The sequence below is a fragment of the Clarias gariepinus genome, chromosome 16, assembly GCF_024256425.1.
Source record: "Clarias gariepinus isolate MV-2021 ecotype Netherlands chromosome 16, CGAR_prim_01v2, whole genome shotgun sequence".
Lineage (NCBI taxonomy): Eukaryota > Metazoa > Chordata > Actinopteri > Siluriformes > Clariidae > Clarias > Clarias gariepinus.
Window position 1 is genome coordinate 2,505,990 of NC_071115.1, and position 22,429 is coordinate 2,528,418.

The 22,429-nt window shown below is 38.3% G+C and overlaps 1 protein-coding gene across 1 annotated transcript in view; it reads right to left on the reverse strand.

The window, feature by feature from the left end:
- Window positions 1-22,429, reverse strand: part of LOC128544919 (deleted in malignant brain tumors 1 protein-like) — a 142,805-nt gene that overhangs the window by 75,104 nt on the left and 45,272 nt on the right. The window contains exon 13 of the mRNA XM_053515232.1: window positions 3,890-4,204. Within this exon, the coding sequence (XP_053371207.1) occupies window positions 3,890-4,204 (315 nt within the window). The remainder of the gene's footprint in view (window positions 1-3,889; window positions 4,205-22,429) is intronic.

Consider the following 22,429-nt stretch of genomic DNA (forward strand, 5'->3'; position numbering starts at 1 on the left):
TAACCCCCTGGAATCAACAAATATACTGGCAGGATAACTTGCATTTTTTCCTGATAACAGCAAAAAGAAATTTAAAAATGCTGTAATTTTTGATTGCACACATAAGTGTAAAGAATCTACTTTTATGTGCATACATGCACAATATCAACAAAACATTGCATTTTTGTAAAATAAAATAAAATAAAATAAACAAGGTGCCTTCTAGCTTGGCTAGCTTTTAATAGCTTTCCACCATCTTAGTCTTCACAAATGTCTTTCTAAAACTCGTCCCTAAAATGCACTGAAACTCAGCAAATACGTCATACATTAACATGAGAAATATATCTATAAAAAGATAAAGTAAAATAAAACAAGTCAACTTAAAAAAAATTCACAGGGTAAATATTTAGGGTAATGCATGTACAATTTACATGCCCCAGGACAATGCCATAGAAAACATAAAGTTTGCATAGATTCATTGACTTTCCTACTGTAGGTGTTTGGAAGATGGCATGCAATACAGATAAGGAAGTACTTTAGGTGGTTCAAGACAATGAGAAAGAATTTACCTTTTCCTTAAAAGAAGATTGCAACTCTGACAAACTCATACATTTTTAAAGGTGAATTGATTTAGCAGAGGATATTTAAGCAAGCTTTGATGATGGGCAAATTATTAATGCATATTTTACACACTATATTTTGCCTTGTTATAGTTAGCTTTTGATAGCTTACGTAAAATATTCAATATCACATACAAATGTTCGTGAATATCTGCCCGAGTGTAAATGTTTGTAAGGTGAAACGTTCAAAACATTATTTCTTATATATATAAGGGTTGGACAATGAAACTGAAAAGTCTGGTTTTAGACCACAATAATTCATTAGTATGGTGTAGCACCTCCTTTTGCAGCCAATACAGCATCAATTCATCTAGGGAATGACAGATACAAGTCCTGCACAGTAGCCAGAGGGATTTTGAGCCATTTATCTTGCAGAATAGTGTCCAGGTCACTACGTGATGCTGGTGGAGAAAAACGTTGACCAACTCGCTCCTTCAAAACACCTTAGATCTGGTGACTGTCCAGGCCATGGGAGATGTTCAACCTCACTTTCATGTTCATCAAACCACTCTGTCACAAGTCTTGCTGTGTGTATTGGTGTATTATCATCCAGATACATGGCACCACCTTCAGGATACAATGTTTGAACCAATGGGTGCACATGGTCCTCCAGAATGGTTCGGTAGTCCTTGGCAGTGAAGCGCCCATCTAGCACAGGTATTGGGCCCAGGTAATGATATTGCAGCCCAAACCATCACTAATCCACCCCCATGCTTCACTCTGGGTGGTACGCTTCTTCGGGGCTTTTCCACACCATAACTCTCCCGGATGTGGGAAAGACAGTGAAGGTGGACTCATCAGAGAACAATACATGTTTCCCAAGATTTTTGCTGCTGGAACCATTGAAACCAATGTTTGGCATTGGCACGAGTGACCAAGGGTTTGGCTATAGCAGACCGGTCATATACATTGACCCTGTGGAGCTCCCAACAAACAGTTTTGGTGGAAAAAGAAAAGTTGATGTGCACATTTAATTTTGCAAAGAGTTGGGCAACTGTTGAACACTGATATGTCACCCATAATGTTGTGTGCATTATTCAAGATCATTCATACCTCTTCACATATGGCCATTCTAAACAAATGTGTCTCAGAAAATTTAAATGAAGATATTATTTTCTGTGAATGTGTGATTTTGAATGTTAAAAATATATATATTTTAAAAGTTACACATAACTGAATTATTTTCTCTAAAACACAAACTAGTAAATATATGTTGCTCACATGTTGTAGCAGGTTGTGCTGAAGGATGTGTAATGAGATGTTAGCTCAGGGGCCCCAAAACACACTCTAAGGTGTGTTTATTTTAAGGTAATCAGATTTAAGTGTGGACTTGTTGGTGTGTTTTGGATCATTGTCCTCCTGCATAACCCAAGTGCCCTTGGGTCACGAACAGATGGCCAGACACACTTCTTTAGGAATTTTGGTTAGAATGCAAAATTTATGGTGCCACTAATATGGCAATTCGTCCAGGTGCTGAACTGCAAAGCACAAACCACCATTTGTGACTGTTAGTTTGATGTTCTTTTTATGAAGCACTGTGTAAGTTTTACACCCGATGTAACAAGATGCACAGTCCACAGAATATTTTCCCAAATGTCTTGGGGATAAACAATATATTTATTCGCAAATGTGAAGCAAGCATTTGTGTTCTTTTTGGTTAGCAGTGGTTTTCATCTTGGATGCCATTTTTTGCCTCCAGTTTCTTTCTTCTTGTTGAATCATGAACACTGACCATAACTGAGGCGAGTGTGGCCTGCAGTTCTTTAGATGTCATTCTTGATTCTTTTTATGAGCTCCTGGATGAGTCATCGTTGTGCTCTTGGAGTAGATTTGGTAGGCCGGCCTGGAAAGGTTCACTGCTGTTTTAAGTTTTCTCTATTTGTAGATGATGGCTCTTATCATGGTTCAATTGAGTCCCAGACTGATACATTTAAATTACTTAGTTTCTTATCTTTTCTGGAATTTCTTTAGAAGGCTGCTCTGTGAGATCTTTTAGCATGCATCAATTTGTCAGACGGGTTCTATGATGTCAGATGTCAGATGGTTTCTTGATTCAACAGGTCTACTGGTAATCAGACCTTGGTTTGGTAAGTAAAATGTAACTTTACAGCATCCCTTAACTTAATCATTTATAATTTAGCCAGGGGATTTCCCTTAATAAATATAAAAAATCATTTAAAAACTGCAGGTTGTATTTACTCTGGTTATGTAATATCAATTCAATTATTTGAATGATTTCAATGACAAATATGTTAAAAAAAGGGAGGCAAATACTTTTCATGGTACTGTAATTCTGCCAATAAAATTAATTTACATTTATTGTGATTCTTTAGGGTGAAATATAAGATGAATATATCTTTAATAAAAAATGTAAAGCATTAGATTTTTTTTTTCCACAGTGCTGTGATGTAGTGTACATGTGACAAAAAACTGAATCTTATTTTTGTTTGCCTAAAAAAATACATCATAAAAAATCGCCTCTGTCCATACTCTTAATCAGAGTTGGGTATAACAGGTTATTGTTACTGTAATCTAATTAATTTTCCTGATACACAGTAATGTAATTCATTACATTTTAAATGCATGTAATTTAATTACAGTTACCAATGTCAATAAAATTACAATACTACCATTATAAATGTGTGGGCACAGGTGGCTCAATGGTACAGTAGGTGTTTCACCTGCCATGCGGAAAGCCCGGGTTTAATTCCCAGCTGTGCCCAATCCCCAGCCACTGGATGCAGTGCCGGTCCCAAGCTTGGGTAAAATGGGGGGTGGGTTGTGTCAGGAAGGGCACCTGTGCCAAGCTTGTATGTGCGGACCAAGTATCCGCTGTGGCGCCCCCTTGCTGAAGGCAGCCGAAAAACCACCAACAACTAGCGTTACAAATGTAGTGTTTTTGCCTGCTGGCCCGCCCTGGCGGTCTAGCCCTTTAACCCCAATAGGAAGGGATGTCTACGTAGGGAGTCTACAGAGTGAGCGAGAAGCGACAACAGATTAAGGCTCATCTGTGACAGATGTTTTTTAAGTTATTAGTAATCTGATGTTTACATGTAATAATCAGTAATCAAATTACAATTTTAAAGTAGTAATTAGTAATTTGTAGCAGATTACGTTTATTTGAGCAACTTACCCAACACTGTTCTTAACATAAAATTTGCATGTAATAAAAAATTCAATTTTTTAATTAGATTTATTTTTAATAATAAAAGTTAGTAATATCCAACAATAAGCAATGCAATATAAATATAATCACATTGATAATGACATGATAAATAGGTTTACTGTACCTGAACAGGTAACACCAGCATCTTCACTATGGGTACAGTCATGTTTTCCAAATCCCCTATCAGAGCACTGTGTGATGCTGCTTTCACTTCCAGAACACTGAACATCATCCATCCATATTGGGCCACTTCCCTGACCAAAGGCAGCACTTTGATGAGCGCTGTCAGCATTACCACATCCAAGCTGTCTACACACCACCTGTGCATCACTCATGTCCCAGTCATCATCACACACTGTTCCCCACTGGTTATTATAATAGACTTCCACTCTACCAGAGCAGGAGTTACTGCCATTAATGAGCCGTATGTTAGCGCCATCTAAGAGAAAACACAATGCCTGTTTATATTAATCAATAATAATGATTCTTGATATAATTCTACAATTTTTAAACTAACAGTTTAATATAAAACTATTTCTGTAATTCCCAATACCTTCTCGAAGATGTCAGGATTTGTACCTAAATAATCAACATTATAAAACTGATCTCATATTGTATCCAATTTATTACTGTTTAAACACCATATATCATCTGTTAAGAGTTTGTATCGCTTGTATCACAACTTCTTTCTTTATTCTATTTCTCATCTTTCCTAGAAGGGTAAAGTTAAAAAAATCCTCTTAAAATGCCATCATATTAAACTGGTGGAAAAAAACAGACATCATATTCTTTACATTATAGTTCTTTTGCATTGTAGCTCTAATTCATTAGATCCAGCCTATCTGGTTGAGGCGTTTTGCTAGTTAACTGAAAACTAGTGGAAATCTGTCTACTGTATGTGATGATGATATTCAGCTTCTGAAGCCATGGCTTGAGTCATCTTCAGACCTAACAGCAGTGAGGACAGAACACAGGAAGTGGCTGGGGACAGTGTGGAAAAAGCCTACTTCCAGTACATGATCTTCAGGAAGCAATCAAACAGGCATCAAATGATTGAGTGACACGAGAGTACTGCAGTCTTTTTGACTCTATGCAGAACCAGATACTACAGTTTTTGAAGAATAAAGGACTTCATACCTAATTGTTGTATAACAATTTTAATGCATAAAAAAACTGATTTTTCCTATGATCTGGATTGTCATTATGTAAAAAAAAAAAATAGCCATCACTGTATTGTACAACCATTTAAACCACACAGGAGCACTAGCAGACATGAATATTGGTAATAAATTAATTGAAACATTTACCTCAAAAGTTTGGCAGTAAACTAAATTATTGTAAATAGAATTTAAATGGCATTACTCATAAAAAAGCCTCAACTAAACTATCCATAAACATAAGTAGCTTAAAAACTACTTTAATTCTATCTATTACAGTGTGTATCACACAACTTTAACAGAAATGTTAATCCACAAAAATGTCATCAAGAATGCAAAGACATTAGCATAAGTTAAAACAACAACATATAAATAGAATATAACTTTTTCGATAAGCTCAGGCAATACACTATCCCACTATAACCCACTATCACTCATTCTCTATAGTGTTTGTTCTTTATAGGGTTACAGGAGGCCTGGAGACTATCCAGGGGGACTAAGTATGATACACCCTGGACACGGTGGTGGTCCATTACAGGGCACAAGCATACACAGTCACTAAAACACTATGGGCACTTTGGAAATAAAGATGTTCACTTTTGCCATCTCTTGTGTGTCCTTGAAAACACTGTTATAACAGTAATTGATAATGATAACACCAATCAAATGCTTTACAGCTCTAGGGGTGGTGCTTTCTGTAAAAGGGAGTTCATTCAAAGATTGTTAATCCTACCTACTTTACTCTCAATATTGGCCAATGGTGATTAATCCTTCCTAATATTCCTTTAATAACTGTAGTTTGTGGCACCTCAGAGGATTAGAAAAGAAGTGTTTTTAAGGTTTGGATAAAGTTTGAGCAAGATGCCCCTGATCTGTAGAGTAAATTATTATTTTTTTCAAATGGAAAATTCACTTACCAGCAAACAGAGAAGCTCCAAAAACACTGACTATGGAGAGAAAATAAAGAGGAGGGAATTCATTAAACCAGTGACTTAAACAATAGTGTTTCTTTAACCTTTGCAGTTTTGGGCAAAAGCTTTGTGCTTCTGCTACACAATGCTGTTAAAACTATAATGTGTTTGTAATGAATCAGTTGGAAATGTGCAGCCTGGATAATATTTACTATTCACTGTATTTATTGTTCCAGTGCTTTACACATTTGCTATATGAATATAAATAATGAAAATTACAGGAATCTATTTTAAAGCCCCACTTTCTTTATGTACTGTGTAATACATTGGGTTGTAACAGTAAGAGTAACTGACTTTATAATATCATAGATCACTGAACAGCAGTGACAGAACACAGGAAGTGGCTGAGGACAGTGTGGAAAAAGTACTACAGGCAATGCAATATTATTTTAAATAAAACCCAAGTTATTATGAGTCCAGTATTTAAATATATAGATCAATGTTGAATAGGAGAAATTTTTTACAAATAATTAAAAAGGCATACAGCAAGGACAAATAACAATTACACACATTATATTATTATAAACAATTTTAAGTTAAAGAAAAATGTATTGATAAAATGTTAAATTTACCTAGCATTAAATAGAGACTCAGCATCCTGGTCCTTAAAGCAGTATTTAGTCTGGTGTCACTCACGGAGTCTACTCCTGCTGTCTACTCAGAATAAAACTCATGAGAACATGTGCGTGATGCTCTTTTTTTTTTTTATACATTAAAAGAGGCAGAGTTGTTTTGGGGGCCAGTTCCTGTTTCTGTGACCTGTGAAAATGTAATGTTAATATAACTCCTATTCTATAACAAACAGTTGTCTAGACAATATTTCTTAAAATTATTGATAATTAAAGCAACATTTGTGAGTATAGAATTATACATTATAACAGAGGAACTGATCTGCACACCGTAATAATGTATATATGTATAATAAGGTTGTCCTCATGAGTAACACTAGTTCGTTCTCAGTGAGGTGGCGAGATAGGAGACGCAGATATAAATACATTACAACATACATAAAAGAAATCCCACAAACAGAAAGAAACAAAAACAACAATCACACCCTAACACATACGACTTAATCATAAAATATATATAAATATATATATATATATATATATATATATATATATATATATATATAAAAACACACTTCACACGCACAACAAATGGAAAACTCAATAAATAAATAAATAAAAAACTAAGAAAAACAAACATCAATACACTTAGAACCAAAATAAAATACATTAACACTTCATACTACAATACCACAAAAAAAATAAAATACAAACACCCGAAACTGCTTCAGGGCAGCCAAATCTAGCTCAGAACTACTCCACAAAGCCCGTTCAGGCAAAGCAGCAGTTAGCCGATAGCTAGCTCCCACCAAGCAGCAGCATCTTCCTGCGCAGCCCTGTCAGCACAAACGATAATTGCACATAAAATGCGGTTGATCTGCCTGTAATGAAGATACAATTAAGAAAAATCAGCTAACTCTCCACGCATACGTAACAGATAAAATAACTTTAAAAGCACTTACCGTAAGAATAGGATCTCATGGAACCCAATCAATCAGGCAGGCGAACAACACGTTGGAAAGCTGAGAGCTTGTGCAGTCTATCTGGGAAGCATTATACACCATGCGGAGGCAAAAATGCACCTATAACTTCCAATGACTACCTGTACCTCTGATTCTAAATAAATACAGAAATACAGCCAAACATACAGACCAATTCAGACAGCTACACCTAGCAGTAACTCTTACCTGTAGAAAGGCAATCTCAAACACATGCCAACAACACGACTTTGTTAAATGGGCCATTCTAAAAGAAGACACGCTATCATAAGCTACAGTATAACCCAGCCAACATCCTCTACATACCTGGATGACATACGAATGATGCAATACTACCTTTTCCAACAAACTAACCTACTAGCCAATCAAACATAAGCAGGAGGAGCTTTAGTAATCCTGGCACATATGTATGTATACAGTACATTTGTGACAAAGTTTCAGAGTGGGTTGCACTTTTCATATACATTTGCAGCATTTGCCAGAGGACTTTTTTCGGAGAAATGTGCAGAAGTACTTTAAAGCTTGTGTCCTTTATCCTTAGACTGGCACAATAGGCCAGGAATTAAGAGTACCATTAGAAATTATTTTAATAAAGTGCCAATTTAAGCACTTATATAAGCTGAGAAGACCCATGTCTTTCTTTTGCCCTGAGAGAGGATGTGTCCAAGACAGCAGTTCTAGAATATCAGAGTAATAAATGCTTTAAGATTGGCTAGTATCTTTTTTTAGCTTTTTAGGCAAGCATCAGAGTTTTTAACCCTTACATGAGTCGCTAGTGGAAGGAGTTTAGCAATTGAGTGATGTGGGAGAACTTGGGTTGCAGGTGTCCAGTATCAAAACAACTAGGGACTGGGCAAACAAACACAGGTGCCTCCGTGAATAGTAAAGGCCTGGATTCCTAATATTGTATTTCTATCTTCCAATAAGAAACCATCATGAGAAAGCCATTTAATTAATGTAAAACAAAATAGAAAATTGGTTGTCAATGGTTACCAAAATATTGGATGCTGTGACGGATTTAAGAGTTACCCAGAGCAATCACAGCATTTTGAATGGGAAAGGATCTTCTGTAGGCTCAGAATGGTCTTCTTTATCATGGGCTTGGTGGTTACAGAGAAGGTGCACCAGGAGATTGGTAATATCAAGTCACAGAACACTTGTTCATCTGGACAGACTTTTTTCATCCCCTTCAAGCTGCTACTGTCCAAAAGTCCAGGGTCAAATCCAGTAATTAATTTCCTCTATTATGTGAAACAAGCAAGCTAGACCTCATTACTGAGGAGATGACACTGGGCTGTAGTTCTAGCTTGATGTCCTGCCTGATTGTGTTCTCCTACCAGCTTCCTCTCAGCTGCCATAACAGTTGCTATTCCTGTTGCATACAGTGGTGGGTGGTGGTTAAGTTCAGGTTTTAGTTTACTGATTATCATTTCACACAGTATCTGGTGGTTGAAGTCTACATATAAAAGATGTAAATGTGATTGGAGGCAGATGTACATAATCACTATTCTGTGAATCATTGCACTGGTGATTGCAATGTGGGAGCTATTCATTTGTAAGCCATGTTTTGGCAGATTATTAAATATTGGTAAATTGCTTTACATCAATAATGTTTCAAAATATTTGCAAAATTACAAGTTAATTTATAATGCACATATGATGAAAGAATAATATCAAAGTGTCATTTAAATTATTATACAGTATTATGTATCATTAGTGCAAATGATAAATATTTCACCCAACCTTTAACATACATTTTATTAAGATATAAATATAAATGAAAAGTAAATATTTATATAGAAAAATACATTTCATTCGATTACATTACTATTTTTTTTTATAAAAAAAAGAAATCCATACTATCCCAGTGTGATTACTAAAATTAATTCAATTTTAATTGTATAGCGCTTTTAACAATTGTTATTGTCGCAAAACAGATTTACACAATCATAAGAATTATTTAAATTTGTATAAAATGTGAATGAACCAAAATTGATTAGATAGTCCCTGATGAACAAGCCAAGGATGACAGTGGGAAGGAAAAACTCCCCGAGATGGCAATAGGAAGAAACCTTGAGAGGAATCAGACTCATCAGGAACCCCATCCTCATTTGTGTGATAACAGAGAGCAGGGATTGATCTGCAGTCATAATGTGTTTTAGGAGGCTGGAAGTTCAGTATAAAAGGAGATGTGTTTAATATTACAAGTCCTCCGAGAACAGCTGCCCGCATCCAGCCAAGGCCAGGACTGCCTTCGTGGAAAATGGAACCGTCCCCAGTCACCACGTGCATCCCAGATGGACCACACGGGGCATCCATGCGAGAAGATCTCCAACCAGAAGAAGGACACCAGGATGAGTCAGACAGGTCCAGATGGGGTCTGGATCACTGGTAGCTCAGGAGTGATGTATAGCTCAACAAATGGACGGAGAGAAGAGAATAGAATAGAATAGAAGAGAAGAGAAGAGAAGAGAAGAGAGAGCTGAAGAGAAGGAGCGATAATAGTTAGGTAACTTAGGGACATTTTAGGTAAATTGATAAAATATTTTAGCAAGATAGGAGCTTATACAAGTAAATAGATTAAAGGTAATAGATTTTTACTTGGACATTTAATAGAAAATAATATTTTATATTCTCTCTCAACTATTCTAATGTCAATCACTAATATGATTGAAATGTGAATGAAAATATAGTTCTAAAGGACTAATGAGTAAAGACAAAATGTTTCTGAAGTCTGTGTAAATAAAAAAAATAACATTGATAATTGAATTTTATATATTTTATTGGTTTTGGATATTGATATTTGTCTAGATCTCAGCACTACACCACACAGTTTGCATCAATTGATTCATTTTCATAGCCAGTGTCAGGGGAGGTGAAACAGTGCAGGACACAAGAGCAGACAGTTCCAGTATTACTTTGCGCGGGGTACCTGTACTGTGAATCAGGGAACTGTTGGAGTACCCCAGAAGGAGACAGGTGTAATTCTGATATGGGATTTACCGCGAACTGGTCTGTGATGGTAAATAGATCCGCATAGATCAGAGTCAGTTTCCTTGCGTGTGTCTTGTCATTGCAAAAGCCCGAAGCGACTTCTGTAACACGCAGAGCTGGCGGGGAGAGGAGACGATCAATGCAAGAGCAGCGCATGTGACGGAATCGCTAAGACGAAGCATGGGTCAAAATCTGTGCAGCAGTCAGAGCAACATCAAACAAATCCAAAGCTAAAGACAATAGATGAAATCTGTGAGCGAGAGCACAAGGTCGATACACACATCAATCATAGGCAGAGGAAACCGCGATAGACCTGGACTGTAGAGCGCGCAATAACCCGGCAGCGAGAGGGCGCGCTGCACTTCCTTAAATCCCGGGAGAAATTAATTGTGAATTGGAGACAGGTGTGCGGGAGGGGCAGTCCGGGGGCGTGGGGAAAAGCATGGCAGTCTGGGAAACCATGACCACGTGTAGATAGACATGATAGTGTGGGGGGAAAAAGGGATTGCAGGGGCTCGCAAAGGGATCATGAAAACTTGACACACACTCCATGTCATGTCCATTATCATAGGCAAAGCATCATTCCCATATATGAGTATGATTATTATAAAACATAATTATAAAACAATAAAACATTTTATTTAGAGGCAGAGCTGCTCCGTTTAAGAGCTTGTCTTCATAGGTTAAAAAAAAATAATAACCTGTACACCCAATCTGCTCATTCATTCATGCTGTCGACAACAATGAAACGAAGAATTAGATGACGAAAATAAAAAAAACAAATTATTTATATTGACTAAGCACACCAGGCCTTACCACCGCCATGTTCTACCACGCTAAACTAAAGGTACTTACATATAAATAGGATTACCGCTGATTGGCCAACGCAGAAGCTCCTTTCACCAATGAGAAACCTATCGACACGCCCCCAAACCTTTCGGCACACCTATTGCTCCAGCCTGTGGTTATCCCTACTTGGGTGTAGTTTGATTCGTCTTGCTCTTCTGTTTCATTAGCGGTTCATGACAGCTGGAGTCTCGCTACTGCCCCCTGCTGTACTGTATGAAACTTAACATGAATGTTTTTTTGTTTACACAACGTACTGTATTAGGAATTTGTTACGGTCAAGTTGAGGCAAAATTACGTTAACCTTAAACGAAAAAAACATTTGAAATCAACAAATACGATAATTTGAGTATACTGAAAGTAATTATATTATGTAAAGTGCACAACCTGCCTTTTTCATTTTTTTGAGTGTGTATCTATTAAATTATTGTTTATCTACAATGTGTATCTATTAAACTACTGTATCACATAATGAAACTCATGAGTACATGAAACTGGTCTTTATTCATGGCTCTGAGAAGGTGAAGTTTTCTGACAAACACTTGAGTGTCTAGTCTATGTTTATTAAAGTGAATTACAAAGGGAAGAGGTAAAAGTGAGATAAAGCAATATTTGTGAGCATAAAGTATAACTAGGGAATTTATATACATCCTTCTTGCCAAGAGTAGTTTGTTAATGAGCTGTACTATATTGTTGGAACCAGAAAATACCCATAACACTCTTTTCAGGGAAGTCTATAACACCCATGTTTTGCTGTACTTGAAGTTCCCTGTTTTTCAGTGCTTTAAATGTGAGAAACCACATTGGTTAGAAAAACATGTTAGAGCTCACGAAGGTGTCAAAAGTGTCAAAAAGTTTCTCTTATTACTTTCGTTTCTCTACCGTGGTCTCTAGCCACATTTCAAAAATGTCTACTAATAAATTGTCAGGCCATGTTGAGATGCCACTACCATTTTAAGTCGTGAAAAAGGATAGTGGAGAATACAGTCTAACAAATAAATCCAAATGTTTTCATAGATATTTAATTGAGTTAAGATGTAGCAAATGTAAAGGGCAGAGCCTATGAAAACCAGAAAGAGACCACGCTAATCAAGATAGAACTGTTACTTCAGTAACCGATGATGAGGTAAACACATTCTTATGATAGGATGGACCTCCTGCCACTAACCTATGGGTATGTTCATTATCCTCCTGTGAAAGTGGGCAAAATACAAAGGTTCTTTCCTAGACCAAGAACTCTGTAATGTATATTGGGTGTGTGATGGACATGCTTACACTGCAGAATATAAAGCCTTAGGCTGTAAGTATTTTTATAACTATAACTTCTATGATATTTATAATGTCATTTAAATATTTTTTTACCATAAAAAATATTCAGGTCATATTAAAAATGCCCAAAGAATATGTTAGTTAAACATTGTATTAGATTAATGATCATATAGCAATGTCTTACTGCCACTATTTAAAAATTTTCTACAGGGTTAAAGTACAAAACACAGAAGTGTTATAATTAGTTTTAAACACTCATTTGAATGTGAGTGTTTAATTTTGATTAGAGTCACATGACCCCATTTCAATGGTACATGTGTACAATGGTTGTACACACTTCTGGAATCAGGTGACTGACACCCACTGCCCCTGAGAAAAAAAAAAAGTATTGTAGTATTCATTTTAAAGAATTAATAGTGAAATATATAATTTTAAGAATTTTACATCAGAAAACCATGCAAATTTGCAATGATAATTTTTTAAAATATATTCTTTATATTTTGTATATTAACAATTGGTAACATAATGCATATTATATGTATTATTATACTTTTATTGATTTTGTTCTCAAATTCTCAAAATCTTGTTTTCAAAAAAAGTGTAAATTATTAGTTAAAAAAATCAAAAAATGTTTTTTTTGTCATGAGTCTAAGCAAGACAAGCAGGCTGATCCAATTGTCTCCTAGCTGCACAGGGTCATCACTCAAGGTTTACCATATTAAGGCTGTGTCTGTTTACCAAGCTAAACAATTTTAAAAGACCCAGAAAGTCTGTTTTAGTCATTTTAATTAATGTAGAGAACACAAATTCAGAGCACACTAAATAAACACCCGGCATCTCTGATCGGAAGTTAGGACTGTTAAATATTAGCTGTTAATATTATTTCTTACATCTAAAGTGCTTAATGAAATTATCACAGATCAGGAGTGTGATAAACTCTGTTTAACAGAAACCTGAATTAAACAGGACGAGTATGTACAAGCAGGTCACACATTAGATTTAATAGTATAGTATTATTTAGTGATGGGTCGTTCATGAACAATTTGTTCTTTTTGAACGAGTCTTTAACGAGACTCAGAAGAACGAGTACTGTAGTCCAAGAGAGTGATTTGTTCATTTTCTAATGGGCGCGCATGCGCAAAGCATCGCAAAACCTCTGTACAGTATGTACAGGAAACAGAATTGAGCAGTTCATCTCATGAGTCTTTTAGTCCGAGTTGTTTATTCTTTTGTCACGTGACTCCCATAGCCGCTATGCAGTGCTTTACATAAAAAACAGAATTGAGCGGTTCTTTTTCTCATGATTCTTCTGGTCCGAATTATATATTTTTTTTGTCATGGGACTCTCATAGATGCTAATAGCATAAAAGACCAAATGACTCTCATTCTGAGATGAGCTGCTCATTCTGTTCATCATTATATGTTCTTCGCTGCATTGAAATATTTTCATTACTGGAACTATAGCCAAAATTTGTGTATGTAGATGTGCTGGGGGTCTGTTTAGTGAAAATGTAACATTTTATTTTATTTATGATTAAAAGAACGAAATGAACTAAATGACTAAAAAAAAAAACATTTAAACACTAAAATGATCCAAACTTCCAATCGTCATTAAGTATAAGAAATGTAATACCAATTTCACAGTCTGAACTTATCTCAGATCTTGTCTCTATTAAAGTGTGTGTTACGTCCCGTAGTATTTTCGGGCATTTCGCACGTATTTTAGTGCCTATGTCTTTCAGGTCTTGGGATTGGACATCTCACCTGCCAATCATGGTTTCCAGCGCGACCGCGATTCCCGTGGGAACCAATGAGGCTGCCCCAGCCGAGTATAAGAACCCGGAAGTGACGCAGCCAGAGGCGCGGCTTTTTGGTTCATTCATATTGATTGTTGTTATGGTGACGCTATACTTCCGGTATTTTTGAACGTTGTCGTTGTGATTTGTGAATGGTGTGTGTGCGTTACGCTAAGCTTTCTACGTGTGTTGTTTTGTCCTGACTACGCCCAGTACGAGTTCTTGGACGTTTCTCCATTCGCGGTGTCGAGTCCAGGTTAGTATGCCCTAGGGCGTACATAAACAAGCACGTAGAGTTAGACTTTGTTTAGACACACTAGATAGGAGTGAGAGCTAATTGTTGTACTTATGTTTGGCTAGTTAGTGTAGTTAGCGGGCATCCCACGCCCTGTTTTTGTTTTCACTTTGTTTATTAGTTTAGATTGACTGCCGCGCATAAGTTAGAAGGTGTTTTGTTTTATTTATTTCTTTGATTTAAGCTCTGCTCGTGGCTCCCACCGTTGAATGCGTATTTGATATTCTGTATATATTTTCTGTAAATATTATTTCTTTCTCTACTTGTACTTTTGGTTTCCACTGTGTGTTTTGGTGCTTTAAAATTACTAAAGTTTGCTAAAACTCAGCGCTACTCTCGAGTTGGTCTCATTCTTGTTCATGAGTGACTTCTCAAATAGTAATCAGTGACGGTCTACAAGATATTATCCTTTCTTTCTTTTTTATTTATTTTTCTTATGTCGGCTTCCAATCTCCCTTAGACAAGAGCAAAATAACAACCAAATAGGAAACCGTAACATAATTGGGGGCTCGTCCTAAAAAGTTCACTCTTTACTTTGTACTAACATTGAGGAGGCATTCTTTGAAATTGAACTTGAAACTAAGTGGCTTAGGTGTTTTTGTAACTTGTGAGTTGGTGCTTAGATAACTCTTAGGTGAATAACGTACCTTGAGAAGCATTAACGCAAATTATAATAATAAGCTTGACCATGGCATTTAACCTGCAAAGTTTTATTGACAATCCCTCATGGGATGTAATTGAGAAATGCAGGAAAGATGACTTGCTTATAATAGCTACCCACTATCAGATTCCTGTTTCAAAGCAATCTTTAAAGAAGCAAATTAGGGCCGAAGTGATAGATCGGCTATGCGAATTGGGAGTTTTAACACTAGCTGATGCGGAGAAAGAGACTGATCCTCATGGCGAGAGGCAGGATGTGCTTGAGGCAGGTAAAGAGGAGGTAGAGACGGCCGAATCGGACACTAATGTGGGCGTCGGACCTGTTTTGCCACCCTTTGAGCCCTTTTCACCAGGTACTCCTAGTTCAAGGGAGGAGTTGCATACAAAGGTGAGACTGGCACGGCTCCGTCTGGAGGCAGAGGAGCGAGCACAAGCCCGCCAAGCAGAGTTGGATCTGCGTCTCGAAGTCCGCAAGCTCGAAATTCAGGCTGATAAGGAAGTGAGGCTGCGTAAATTGGATATTGAAGCAGCTATGAGCGCTGCAATTCCTCCTGTGCAGCCAACCTTCTCATCGGTGAGTGATAATTCGACTCATTCTGGCTCCACCACATTTGATGTGGGAAAACATATTGCTTTGGTACCCAATTTTAGAGAATCAGAAGTGGACAGCTATTTTAACGCTTTTGAACGAATAGCGACTTCTTTGGGTTGGCCTAAAGATGTGTGGTCATTGCTACTGCAATGCAAATTAGTCGGCAAGGCTTTAGAAGTCTACTCTACTTTGTCGTTGGAAGATGGCTTAAAATATGATGTGGTTAAGTCGGCCATACTCAGGGCATATGAGTTAGTTCCAGAGGCCTACAGGCAACGGTTTCGGAATCGTAAGAAAAATGCCACCCAAACCTTTGTAGAATTTGCACGGGAGAAGTCAATTCTTTTTGACAAATGGTGCACCGCTAGTAAGGTCGACGACTTCACTTCACTTAGGGAGCTAATGCTACTCGAGGACTTCAAGCAATGTCTTCCGGAGAGGATGGTAAGGTATCTAAATGAGCAAAAAGTGACAACGTTGTCGCAAGCCGCAGTCTTGGCAGACGAGTTCGTGCTTACACACAAAAATGTTTTTCAGACAGTTGGAGTTGAAATGAGTTCAGTCCCCAGGGCTGTAGTGAACGTTCAGCCACCCAAACAAAATGGTGATCAGCCTAAAGAGATTCGAGAATGTTTTTATTGCCATAAGAAAGGACACGTGATAGCTAACTGTCTAACCCTGAAGCGTAAACAGCAGTCTCAAAGAAAGGAGGTAGCATTGGTTAACTCTGCTAGCTCATGTTTGTTATCTGAAAAGGAATTGCCAGACCCCACTTATTTGCCTTTCTTATTTAAAGGGTTTGTTTCATTGACTGGTAAGAAGGATGACCAGGTAGAAGTCCAGATATTGCGCGATACAGGAGCCGCACAGTCCTTTATACGTACTGACGTTCTCCCCTTTTCAAGCCAATCGTCAGTCGGATCCTGCAGGCTAGTACAGAGCTTCAGTATGGAAGTTACGAAAGTACCTATACATCGCATTCACCTTCAGTCTGATGTGGTTACTGATTTTGTAGAGGTAGGGGTATGCCCTGCACTACCAGTAAAAGGTGTATCTTTCATCTTAGGTAATGACCTGGCCGGTGGGAAAGTGATACCTTCACTAGAGGTAGTAGACGATTTACCGACCCAACCTAAGACAGATGATTTGTTTCAAAGATACCCAAGTGCATTTCCCGCATGCGCAGTTACACGAGCACAAGCAAAAAAAGATAATGACATATCTTTATCTGACACCTTCTTAGGTACAGACGCTGAGTCTGGAGAACTGTCAGGAACCGAGTTCCGTGCCAGCGACCAGACGAGGGAAGTGGTAATGGGCGACATTTTGTCCTTGGCAGTCACTCGGGAAAAACTTATCGAAGCGCAAAACGATGATCCTTCGTTGGCAAAGTGCTTCAAATCCGTGGAAAACGGCAAACTAGATAATGTTTCATTCTTCATTAAAGATGGGTTACTTATGCGAAAATGGCATAAAAGTACTTCGGTAGAGGATGAGTGGAACGTAGTTTACCAGGTGGTAGTTCCCACGGTCTTTCGTCAGCAAGTTTTGTCATTAGGGCACGACCACGTGCTATCAGGACATCTAGGAATAACCAAGACCTACAATCGCATCCTTCAACATTTTTTTTGGCACGGCCTGAAGCGAGATGTAATACAGTATTGTAAGACTTGTCACATTTGTCAGTACGTGGGTAAACCTAATCAGGTGATCCCACCCGCTCCGTTGATCCCGATACCCGTTCTGGGCGAACCCTTTGAGCATGTGATAGTAGACTGTGTAGGGCCTTTGCCAAAGTCTAAATCTGGTAATCAATTTTTGCTTACAATTATGTGCACCGCTACCAGATACCCAGAGGCTATCCCACTTCGCAAAGTTACAGCTAAAGCAGTAATCAAAACTTTGATAAAGTTTTTTACCACGTTCGGTTTACCTAGGGTCGTACAAACAGATCGAGGTACCAATTTTCTGTCAAGGTTGTGTTCACAAGTCTTCGACACATTAAACATTACCCACCGTACATCTAGTGCTTATCACCCTGAAAGTCAGGGAATGTTGGAAAGATTCCACCAGACATTAAAAGCAATGTTGAGAAAGTATTGTATCGAGACGGGCAACGAATGGGATGAAGGCGTTCCTCTGCTCCTATTTTCAATTCGAGAAACAGTGCAAGAATCCCTAAGGTTTAGTCCATCAGAATTGGTTTTTGGGCATGCCGTGAGGGGACCGCTAAAAGCTTTAAAAGAGAGGATGTTGGGTATTGAGACGAGTGAGAGGGCCAACGTGTTGGACTACGTAAGCAAATTTCGTGAAAGGCTACAGAAATCTTGTACTTCGGCTCGTGAGTCTTTGTCCAATGTTCAAGGGAAAATGAAAGCGCGCTATGATAAAGGGGCTGTGACCAGAGCTTTTGCAGTTGGTGACCAGGTATTGGTCCTACTTCCTATCCCAGGGTCTGCGTTGTCTGCACGATTTTCTGGGCCGTACGAAATTTTAGAGAAGAAAAGTGAAACTGATTACGTGATCAAGACTCCCGATAGAAAGCGACAAAAACGAATTTGTCATATAAACATGTTAAAGGCTTATCATGCTAGAGATGCCATAGAGCCTCTTACTACTGACAAGGGAAAGGATGTAGTTTTCCCAGTAAGTATTGCTTGTGATCAGGGCTTAACAGTGGAAAAAGAGGACGGTGATTTGGATAGTTTCTTGAAGGTTGATGGAGCCTCGTCGTCGGCCAGGTTACCAAACTCCGAAACCCTGGCAAACTTGGCAAGTCTTTTACACCACCTTAACGCTGATCAAAGGCAAGACATAGTTGATCTTCTTAGCAAGTTTCCTTCTATCTTAGGCGATGTTCCCACAATAACAAACGTACTACAGCATGATATCATAATTAACAACCCTCAGCCCATTAAACAGCATCCATTTAGACTTAATGCAGCTAAAAGAGGTTTAATGAAGCAGGAAACTCAGTACTTGTTGGAAAAGGGGTTAGCAAAGCCGAGCATTAGTCCTTGGAGCTCCCCATGTTTGTTGGTAGAAAAATCCGACGGCACTAAGCGTTTTTGCACTGACTATAGACGCGTGAATGCCGTGACGATACCCGATTGCTTCCCAATGCCAAGAATGGAAGATTGTGTTGACAGTGTGGGGTCTGCTAAATTCGTCAGTAAGTTGGACCTTCTTAAAGGATACTGGCAAGTTCCGTTGACCGCCAGGGCATCCGAAATTTCGGCTTTTGTAACTCCGGACTGTTTCTTACAGTATAATGTTATGCCTTTTGGGTTGCGAAATGCTGCTGCGACATTTCAAAGACTAGTTAACTTGGTGCTTGCTGATGTCCCTAATTGCAATGCTTATCTTGACGATCTGGTTGTTTATTCTCAGACTTGGCCGGAACACTTATCGTTGTTGGAGACTGTACTTAAGCGGCTAGAGAAAGCATCCTTGACTTTAAATCTTGCAAAATGCGAAATTGGCAAAGCGACAGTGACCTATTTAGGTAAACAAGTAGGACAAGGCGAAGTGCGACCCTTAACAGCAAAAATTTTAGCAATTAATGAGTTCCCTAGGCCAAAAACCAGACGAGAATTACGCCGATTTTTGGGTATGGCTGGTTACTACCAGTGCTTTTGTCGGAACTTTTCTTCTGTTGCGGTTCCGCTAACTTCGCTACTTAGTCCATTAGAACCTTTTGCGTGGTCACCCGAATGTCAGATTGCTTTTGATAATATTAAAGCTCTGTTGTGCAGCGAGCCTGTGTTGTCCGCCCCAGATTTTACAGTTGGATTTAAGCTAGAGGTTGACGCAAGTGAGGTAGGAGCTGGTGCTGTTCTTTTACAGGAAGATAAGGATGGAATCAACCACCCTGTTTGTTACTTCTCAAAGAAGTTCAGTAAATGTCAGCGCAATTATTCAACGATAGAGAAGGAGGCTCTGGCTTTGCTGCTAGCGCTACAGCACTTCGAGGTCTATGTCGGTTCTTCTACCCATCCTGTTGTGGTTTACACAGATCATAATCCGCTAACTTTTATTTCTCGTATGCGGAATCAGAACCAGAGGTTGATGAGATGGTCTCTCATCATCCAAAACTACAATCTCAACATTAGGTATAAAAGAGGTACCGATAACGTAGTGGCAGATGCGCTGTCCCGAGTTTAAACACTAGAATGTGGTGGTATTTCTTTTGCAAACATGTATGTTTGTTCTTGAGGGTGTGGGTGTTACGTCCCGTAGTATTTTCGGGCATTTCGCACGTATTTTAGTGCCTATGTCTTTCAGGTCTTGGGATTGGACATCTCACCTGCCAATCATGGTTTCCAGCGCGACCGCGATTCCCGTGGGAACCAATGAGGCTGCCCCAGCCGAGTATAAGAACCCGGAAGTGACGCAGCCAGAGGCGCGGCTTTTTGGTTCATTCATATTGATTGTTGTTATGGTGACGCTATACTTCCGGTATTTTTGAACGTTGTCGTTGTGATTTGTGAATGGTGTGTGTGCGTTACGCTAAGCTTTCTACGTGTGTTGTTTTGTCCTGACTACGCCCAGTACGAGTTCTTGGACGTTTCTCCATTCGCGGTGTCGAGTCCAGGTTAGTATGCCCTAGGGCGTACATAAACAAGCACGTAGAGTTAGACTTTGTTTAGACACACTAGATAGGAGTGAGAGCTAATTGTTGTACTTATGTTTGGCTAGTTAGTGTAGTTAGCGGGCATCCTACGCCCTGTTTTTGTTTTCACTTTGTTTATTAGTTTAGATTGACTGCCGCGCATAAGTTAGAAGGTGTTTTGTTTTATTTATTTCTTTGATTTAAGCTCTGCTCGTGGCTCCCACCGTTGAATGCGTATTTGATATTCTGTATATATTTTCTGTAAATATTATTTCTTTCTCTACTTGTACTTTTGGTTTCCACTGTGTGTTTTGGTGCTTTAAAATTACTAAAGTTTGCTAAAACTCAGCGCTACTCTCGAGTTGGTCTCATTCTTGTTCATGAGTGACTTCTCAAATAGTAATCAGTGACGGTCTACAAGATATTATCCTTTCTTTCTTTTTTATTTATTTTTCTTATGTCGGCTTCCAATCTCCCTTAGACAAGAGCAAAATAACAACCAAATAGGAAACCGTAACAGTGTGTTATAGTTATAATGTCCACACAGTACTGCATTACCACATTAAATTTATATTCACATCAAATACCACACAGTTTTTTCAGTAATTTCCCAAAATTATCAGATTTGACTGAAGCAGCGCCTGAACTCGATCATGAGACTGAATATTTAGAGTCAACATTTCGTTACACCTTAGATAATGTAGCTCCAGTTAAAAGGAAAATGATTAGAGATAAGAAACTTGCTCCCTGGTATAATGACCACACACACTTTAAAACAGACCACTCAAAAACTAGAACATATAAACTATAAATGCCGTCAAACCAAATTGTTAGTACTCCAAATAACATGGAAGAAGAGCATCCTGAACTATAAAAAAAGCTCTTAGTGTTTTCTAGATCAATGTATCTCTCCACTCTTATGGAAACTAATGAAAAATAAACCTACATTTTTATTTAATACCGAATTTTACTACAGAAAACTCCACATCAATAATATGCAGTAGTGAGGACTTCATACACTTTTTCAATAACAAAATTGTAAACATTAGGCAAAAAGATTAGGCTTTGAAACCAGACCACTGTAAAATAAATAAATAAACATTCTAAAAAAAAAAAAAAATCTTTTACAGATGCTTGTTGGTGAACAGGCACCACCAAGCATACACACTAAGAACTAGACATCCAAACTAATCTGCCCCAGATCTCCCAATTACTGATTATTAATCTCACATCAGTCACTCAAATGCAAAGTAATGCTATGAGCTTACCTTGACAATCATTTCCGATTTCCTAATTTCTGAAAATGCTAAATCTGATATTGATCGTGTGTTTGTCCAAGTTTTTGAATCTGTCACAGTCCTGTTATGGTTTGCTGAGCTGTAAAATGTGGCCTGTTTGATTGACCTTGAACCTGGCAGTGGTGGCTCAAACAGTTAAGGCTGTGATTAATCGGGTTACTGATTGGTCTGGGGTTCAAGCCCCAGCACTGCCAAGATTCCACTGCTAAGCCCTTGAACAAGGCCCTTAACCCTATCTGCTCAAGGGGCATGGTAACCTTGCTGACCCCGGCCTCCTAACTGGGATATGCAACAAAAAAAATAATTATATGACAAATCACCTAATATTATTTAGGGCCCAAGTACTATAGGATGTGCAGGACCCTCTTGTTTTCCAAGGATTTTTCCCCCCACTTTTGGGGGGTCTTAACTTATCTTAAGTGGCACACAGTTTAGAATCTGCTGCCATTAGGGTGCCTGAGAGTCGCATGGGCCATTGGCCCTCAGGGGCACCCACATGAGATTTTGCTGCATAGCTCATGCACACGAAACACATTTAGACATCACATTTAGAGCTCACTGATGTCCTGGGCACAGCTCAACAAGAAGGCCAGGTATTTCGGGTAGT